This window comes from Condylura cristata, unplaced genomic scaffold, assembly GCF_000260355.1.
Source record: "Condylura cristata isolate star-nosed mole 26May11 unplaced genomic scaffold, ConCri1.0 scaffold00004, whole genome shotgun sequence".
Lineage (NCBI taxonomy): Eukaryota > Metazoa > Chordata > Mammalia > Eulipotyphla > Talpidae > Condylura > Condylura cristata.
The window spans coordinates 55,707,965-55,716,654 of NW_004567105.1; the positions used below are offsets into that span (position 1 = coordinate 55,707,965).

The 8,690-nt window shown below is 34.7% G+C and overlaps 1 protein-coding gene across 1 annotated transcript in view; it reads left to right on the forward strand.

The window, feature by feature from the left end:
• Positions 1 to 8,690, forward strand: part of DNAH12 (dynein, axonemal, heavy chain 12) — a 130,284-nt gene that overhangs the window by 11,832 nt on the left and 109,762 nt on the right. Inside the window, exons 5-10 of the mRNA XM_012735164.1 lie at positions 660 to 732; positions 1,588 to 1,746; positions 1,953 to 2,148; positions 4,205 to 4,393; positions 4,888 to 5,044; positions 6,015 to 6,106. Of these exons, the coding sequence (XP_012590618.1) occupies positions 660 to 732; positions 1,588 to 1,746; positions 1,953 to 2,148; positions 4,205 to 4,393; positions 4,888 to 5,044; positions 6,015 to 6,106 (866 nt within the window). The remainder of the gene's footprint in view (positions 1 to 659; positions 733 to 1,587; positions 1,747 to 1,952; positions 2,149 to 4,204; positions 4,394 to 4,887; positions 5,045 to 6,014; positions 6,107 to 8,690) is intronic.

An 8,690-nucleotide genomic window follows, 5' to 3' on the forward strand; every position in this document is an offset into this window, starting at 1 on the left:
GTCTGTTTTCAGTCCTCAATTCCTATGCCGGCTTGGACGCGGTGATCTCGGCGTCTTTACTCTGCCGCCATCTTCCCACCATCCTGATCCTTTTTCCTTTGCTTTCCTGCCTCTCCCAATCAAAAGTAAAAATATACATAGTGAATAATGAATATTACATATTGTTTGTATTATTTAGATATTATTTTTATTTAAAATTTTTATTGTGAGCCTATAATCAAATCAGAATCTTTATAACTTAAGGGCACATTTTGTAATTTTGCCATGTGCTAAATTGTTAATTGCTTTTCTATTCTTCATTTTGTCTTAATAGTAATTATACTATTGCAGGATTTAAATAAAATGTAGTGTTTTAGGGAAATTTGCTAGGCATTTAATATTTGCAGTTTTTAGTAGGAATAAATTTTCTTAAGGCATCGTATCAGTGACATTTGACTTCATATAATCAGAAAATCTGAGAATTTACTCAAACTTTACTGAACTTACCTCTAAAACAAACTAGTATCAAGAGTTCAATTCTGCTTCAAAAAGAAGAATTTTTTTCATATATTCATTTTAATGCACAGTAAACTGTATCATCCAATATTAAAATTAGAGATTTGATATGGGTAGGTATCGCAAGGATTTTTAAGAAGCATTAATAAAGATATACCTTTTAGTACGGAGTGTTCTCGTGAAACCACCAGTTAAATGGCTTGAAGATGAAGGTGGCGCTTTACCTGAATCTCCTGTGTGAGTAAATTATTTTCAGTCATTTCCTTCATCTAGTTTTCTACAGTTGAAAGTAATTTAATCTTATAATCAATTGTGAAGCACAAAATTATTTGAACAGAACTAAATAATATTTTTCTCCCAAAGATATTTTCTACCTATCTAGTTACTATTTATATAATTAGAGGGACCTCTTTATGTTATATTTCAACTTTATCTTAAGTAAGTTTTGGTATATGACAGGCCAGATTTCTCTATCTCTTCCAGTTCCAAGGAATAATAAATTATTTATTTCTGCCCAAGGTAACTAAGAACACAGTGGGAGTTAACAGAGCATTTATACCTGGCACATCAGCTTGTGGTTACCCACAGATTATCTCTGTTCTTTCTGAAGACAGTTCATTTCCAAGACCTTGATGTGTTATTATTACATGTATATCTTATGTGATTGTCATTTGATGATCACATTTCTCTCTTCTTTTTTTTTTTTAAAGATTTATTTTATTTATTTATGCATAGAGAACTGGGTTCTAGGCTAGAGGTGCAGGGGGTGAGGGGCTTCACCAGAGACAGAGTGGGGATTAGTATAGGCAGATCTGCTGAAATACACTGCTGAGGGGAGCAGCAGGCAAGACAGGAGAGGTCTACTGGCCATTTGGGTTAGCAGGACATTGAGAACTCCCATCTAAGGGGCTGTGGATAGCTTGTTAGTGCTGAAACTTTAATCCTTGAGCCACCAGGGAGGCCCAATTTCCCTCTTCTTAATCTCTAATCTCACTTTAATACAAATTTCAGCTCATAAACATGATTTCCTAAATTTTAGATTACATTTTATTTTTTTGAGTACTGCTTAATATGGTGTTTTGCCTTTTCCAGAGGCCTGGATTATTCTAATCCTTGGCATTCAACCTATATACAAATAAGAAGCCAAATATTAGCTAATTTGCACATTGTTCATCCAACTATGAAAATGTTACTGGACCTGGGTTATACATCATTTGCCAATACAACTTTGCTGGACTTAACAGGAATTAGGTAGAATTTCATTTTTATTAACTAACATTTAAATTTTAAGTGTCTTCTGCCTAAATATATTTTTGAGTATGTCATCTTTAAACTGGTAAATTGACAGAATTTTAACTTAAAAATTAAAAAAAAAACAACTATGTTTTGTTTCATCGATTGTATGTCAAGACCAACATCCAGCTTTTGCTTTAAATTTTTATTTTTCTCATCATTAGAGCTAAAGGTCCAATTGATTGTGAGTCACTGAAAAATGACCTATCAATACAAATTAGAAAGGCAGAGGAGAAGATAGTCAACATATGGTATCCAAAGGTTATTAGACTCTTTACTAAGAAGGAGGCATTAGAAGGCATTAAACCTGAAAAAATGGATGCATTTTACAACTGTGTTTCTACACTTATGTCAAATCAGGTAAATACACTGTATTTATTTTAAATGAAAATGTTATTAAACTTACTTTTGTGTTTTAAATAAAATTGTATTTGAAATAGTGCTAATTATTTTGAAATAAATTAAGAAAACTGTTTTTACTATAATTTTATTTCCATTTAATTGAAGTAACATTGACTTATAACATAAGTTTATAATGTGATACAATGTTATAATTAAGCATCTTTATACACTACAGTGTACTCACCACCAAAACATAGTTTCCATCTCATTTTGCCCTAGCCCCAATTCCCTTCCCCTTTGGTAGTTATATCTGTGAGTTTTATTTGTTTCACGTGTTAGGTTTTTTTTTACATTCCACATATGAGCGAAGTTATATGGTATTTGTCTTTTTCTATCTGAGTTATTTTATTTACATAATTTCTTCAAGGTCCATCCATATTGTAGCAGATGGCAAGATTTGATTTTTTTTATAATATAGTAATTTATTTTTACATCATAAAATCCAACAAGAAAAAAAGACAGTCCAATTTTAAAATGGACAGTGGATCTGAATAAAAACTTCTTGAAAGAAGACAGATGGTCAAAAAGCACATGAAAAGACACTAAACACTAATTACTGCAGAAATCACAAAATAAAAATTACAATGAGATATCACCTCACATCTGTTAGAATGGCTTTTTGCAGAAAGACAAGAAAAAGATAAGTATTGAGGATGTTGAGGAAAGGCAACACTTGTATACTGTTAGTGGGAATAAATAATATAACTATGATGTAAATTGTGTGGAGATTCCAGCTATTCTATTTCTGGGTATTTATCCAAAGAATAGCAAAAACATTCTTATTGGAATAGGGAAAAATCCTCACTGCAGCATTAATATAATAGCAAGGCATGCAAAAACCTAAGTGCCCACTGGTGTGGTGGATGAATGGATAAAAATGTGATATGTATACACCATAAAGTATTACTCTGCCCTTTAAAAAATATCAAATCTTCATGCTTAGTGAAATAAGCCAGAAAGAAAAAGAAAAATACCAGATGGTTTCACTCAAAGCAGGAGTATAAAGGACCAGGTAAGAAAATAATAATAATTAAGAACAACTATATACCAGAGACATTTTATGGGGGTGGATTGGGGAGTGGGATCAAAAAAGTTGGGGTGGGGGGGAGTGCACTGGACTGTGGTGATGGCACATGGGTAATTTGGTGTTGTAGCTGGGTAGAGAGAGTAGGGAGGAAGCCAGATTGGTAGGTCTTGCACCTGTGCTGCTACTGGCTGCTCTGGCATTGTGGAATCACCTGCTGAATTTCCTCCATTTCTGTTTTCTCTGGGTTTTCCAATTCATCTGCTTTTAGATGTATAGATGTGTAGCTCCTGCCAGCACCTTGGTGTGTTGGGGAGTGAAGTCTGTTCATTTGAATGTCTTACTAGTTGTATATTGAAAGGGAGAGAGAAAGTGAACATCTCACATCACCATGCTATAGATATCAATCTTATTCTAATTTTATTTAAATTTGTTTAACTGAAAAACACTTTGTTTCTGAACCATATAAAATTAGAGGAAATTCTAGAAGTATATATTTTTTTATTATTATAGTGATTTGTCTCATGCTCGCAGGCTTCTGGCTCTCTGTAACTAACCTAGTTTTATATATTATATGCACGCGCACGCACACACACACACACATTAACTGAGTGTAGGCCAGAAGTGTAGGGGGTGACAGTATTCACCAGAAACAAAGTGGGGAGCAGAATAGTCGGTTATACTGCTGAGGGGAGCAGTGGGCAAGACAGAAGATGTCTTCTGTACCATGTGGGTCAGCTCCCTGACTGGGGATTGAACTCATAACACAGTAGCTGGTAATAGCTTCATAGCTCTGAGACTTTAACTCCTGCACCACCAGGGAGGCCCTTTTAGACTTCATTAAGAACATGTGTTGAGTGAAGATAATTTTCAGGACTAAATGGATTGATTCCAGCAGAAGCAACTTAACCACAAACTGTAGTTCACTAATTTTAGTTCAAGGTTGGATTTGTATTTTCTAAAGTAATAGTAATTTATGATATGATGCAGTTAAAAGATCTCTTAAGAAGAACTGTAGAAGGATTAGTAAAACTCTTTGATGAAGATAATCAACAAGAGCTGCCAATATTTAAGATGGAATTGATGCTTGATGATGATAAAATAGAATTTTATCCTACCATTCAAGATTTGGAAGATGCTATTTTGAGCTTGATCGAGAGAATAGCTGAAGCTCTGCAGGTATTATATCAGATTTTTTTATATACTTCTTTTCTAGAATTTTAAATTGAACTTAAGCTCTCTAAAGTGTACATGTAGGTAAAATGTTATATCTTTGTTTTATTTCCATCCTCTAAGTTATTTGTAGAAAGTTCTTTCTTTTGAAAAAGTATCCTGACTGGAGATGGTATTTTCCTTCTTAGAACTTTTGTTACACTTATGGATTTCTATTTTTGTTCATGTCCATGTGAGTTGTGGGACAAATGTTTGTTCTATCCTAAGCTTTCTAGTATAATCACTTGACTTTATAGTTACTCATTAAGTGTGTTGATAGAAAAGTAACACAATATAAGTTTTATACTCTCCAAACTATACTGTATTCAATTATTATTTTATATCAAGTTATGTTTTTATGGATCACTGAAATCTGAAAAGTGTTTAAAATATAACATTAGATCTATATGTACACCAATTGAATAAATATTTTTCATAATTGTCATGTTTATTTATGTTAGAATGTTCAAACAGTACCATCTTGGCTATCAGGAACTTCAACTCCTGTAACTCTTGACACAGAACTTCCTGAACACGTGTTACACTGGGCTGTTGCTACGCTGAAGGCGACAGTGCATCATAACTTAGAAGGTGTAAAAAAGCATTATGACTCATATGGTAAATATGATATATATAAATATATAACATACCTTTTTATTATAACTGAATGCCATTCTATTTTTTTATATATATATTTAAAAGAGTAAGTTTATTAGAAAGAGACAGGAGAGAAAAAAGACATTTGTATAGGCACAAGTGGGCAGGAAGAGCTGACCCGAAAGGGACAGATTTGCAGAGAGAGAGAGGCCTGCATGGTTAGAGGTGGTCTTAGGAGAGCGGCCTCCACTGAGGGAGGTCAGTGCAGAGAAGCCCCTACATGGTGCAGGTCATGGGCAGGCAGGAGGCTTCTGCCCTGCAGAGGGAGAGAGGGGTTGAAAGAAGCACCTGTCACAGGCAGGTAGAAGAGCGGCTGCCGCTGCCGTCATTGTATTTTCACTAGAATTTAATCAGATGTTTGGTTGTCTGGGGCTGTTAGGAAAGGACAGGGAGAACCAGAAATGATCATAGGCATGGTTGGCCTTGGGCAGAATCAACTATCAAACTTAAGATATTTGAATTCGTTGCCTGGTCTCAAGGGTAAATATTAATTGAGCAGGGTGAGAAAGCCAAAAGGTAGAAATAAGAGATGTTGGAATATGGCAACAGCTTAATTGAGGTGAAAGCAAAGTAATTTCAGAGAATAGTTTCGAAGACTGCAAGTCTGTTTTATTTTCTTCTCAAGTGTCTGGGGAGGTATGGTGGATAGTTATTTGATGTTCTGTTAATCAAAACCTTCTATTGGATTAGCTGAACCTCTGTTACTTTAAGATTATTACATAGCCTATTGTATTTATTTAAAAAAATCGGTGTCAATCTGGTTAGCTGGCTAAGTCTATTTTACTTTATTCTATCTATTTCTATTAATACATGTCAACATTACTACTAATGTTTAGTTGAATAGGCTACTATATTCCATGACCATATGGAAAAGGACTTTATCTTTTTTAAAAGGTATTATTGAAATTTAAATCATATTATTAATTTTCAGTTGAAAAATATAATTGGCTCCTTAATGGGACTGCTGCTGAGATGGTAGAGACTTTTCAGGCAGAAGACCATACCTTTGATGAATACACAGAGGTAAGTGGTAATTCTTTTTTTCATTAATGTCTTTTAAAATTAGGGTATTTTTCCTAGAGAATAAATTATTTAACTAAGTTAGTAGAACTTCTTATTTAGAACATCATTTTAGTAAACTTACATATTCACCTCATAATTTCTTGAGTCATTCATTCCAGAAAAATTTCATCACATCTAGATAGTGATGAAAAAATAATTAATACATAACCTTATCCTCAGGATCTTAAGTTTGACTTGCAATCCAAACATAGAATAACAATTACAATATATTGAGATCAGATATAAATAGAGATGGATGAAGAAAAGGGAGCACTTGCTTTGACTTTGGAAAATTGGTGAAGATTTTTTGAAGAAATGAAGTGAGTTGAAATAGATGCTTATAGGTAAGATGGAATGGAAAATAACATGAGCAAATAGTTTAGAGAATGGCAAACAATACCTAAATAACTTAGATTGCATAGAAATACAGTATATTATTTTTTTAGAGCACAAGGTTGGAAATGTAAATTAGAGGCTTGTGAGATAATCTTCAAATGTCTTTTTTAAAAGATTATTTGTTTATGCATATAAGAACTGGGATACAATCTAGAGGTGTGTGTGTGTGTGTGTGTGTGTGCGCGCATGAGAGAGGATTTACCAGAGACAAAGTGGGGAGCAGAGCAAGTGAGACAGAAGAAGTCTGCTGTACCAAATGGGTAGCTCCCTGGCCAGGGATCAAACTCATGACTGCAGTGGCTATGGATAGCTTCATAGTGCTGTGTGTGACTTAAACCCTTGAAACATCAAGAGAGGCCCTCAAATATCTTTTTGAAGAGTTTAGACTTTATTTTGAAGGTTTTTAGCCATGGAAGTAATATCGTTGGACCTGAGTTTTTGAAAGAACAATTGTAGCAGCAGTGTGAAAAATCATTTGAATAAGAAGATTCCTACCTCTTGAAGGCACCTTGTTCTATTTGTTAAAACAAGAGTTTTGTTTCTTTATTTTCTCCCTTTCTATTGACTGCTTAGATTCTATTCTTACAGAACTGGGGTACAGGCCAGAGGAGTGGTGGGTGAGAAGATTCATTAAAGTCAGAGTGGGGAGGGCCCTCCCTGGTGGCGCAGCGGGTTAAAGCACAGCACTGAGAATCTAAGACGGCTTCCGCATGAGTTCGATTCCCGCCTGCCCCGGAGGTGACCACATGGCGCGGCAGACCTCTCCTGACCCGCCCGCTGCTCCCCTCAGCAGTGTACTTCGTCGATCTGCCTGTTCTGCTCCCCACTCTGTCTCTGGTGAAGCCTCTCACCCTCCACATCTCTGGCCTGTACCCCAGTTCTGTATGCATAAATAAATAAATCTTTAAAAAAAAAAAGTCAGAGTGGGGAGCAGAACAGGCAGATAGACAAAGTACACTGCTGAGAGGAGCAGCAGGCGGGTCAGGAGAGGTCTGCCACGCCATATGGGTCAGCTTCCTGGCGGGGGATTGCTTCATAATGCGGTGCTTTAACCCGTTGTGCCACTAGACAGAGCCCAGATTTTATTCTTAATGTAAAATTTAGAATTTCAACTTTTCCCAACATTTTATTACAGAAAATTTAAGCATACAGAGAAGTTGAGGGAATTTTATGAAGACCACAACTAGATATTTTACTATATTTGCTTAATCATATATTTATTCATCAATTCATCCCCTTTTCCATCCTAGGTTAATTTCAAGGATGAGTAACTTTTTCTTTTCAAATTATGCTTATTGAGGTAAAGTATTGCTTTGAGAATTACAGGTTTAAACCTCTACAAATGTATGTTTTCACACCAGATTTACTACAATAGTACCAATAATCTTCCATGTTCCATTGGGCCCCTTCCCTGCTTTGTACCCATACCCATCTTCCCCTTCTGGTGGCCTCAGTTTTTCAGTCAGGTGTCGAGGATTTATTATTAGTTTGGTTTTGACTGACCCATTGTTTCATTTCTCTATATTATACATGTAAGTGAGATCATCCAGTATTTGTTTTTCTCCTTTTGACTGACTTTACTTAGCATTAGCCTCTCCATTTCTATACATGCTGTCACAAGTGGCAAGAGTTCATCTTTTTTTCATAGCTGAGAAGTATGTCATTATGTGTGTATATATAATTCCCCTGTGTGTATGCACATATATGCATATATATATATACCACATTTTTGTGATCCTCTCCTCTGTCATTAGACACTTAAACTGTTTCTATATCTTATATCTTGGTTCTATATCTTGTTTGTTTTCAGTTTGGGTCTATTATTAATAAAGTTACAGTGGTCTTTTGTATACAAGTTTTTTTTTATGTTACATGTTTTAATTTCTCGTTCTACAAGTTTCTACAAGATGGTTTGCTGGATAGTTTGGGAAGTATATTCAATATTTTTAGCTTAACAAGAGAGATTGGAACTCTCATATATTGTGGCTGATGAGATAGTAAATGATAAAACTTTCAAAACAGTTTCTTAAAAATTAAAAAAAAGTTCAAAATATTCGTACCTATTGACATATATATGTGAACATCTTATCTTGATTTCTATAATTTTATTGTAAATTTTAAAATCAGATAATGTAACTTCTCCAACTCT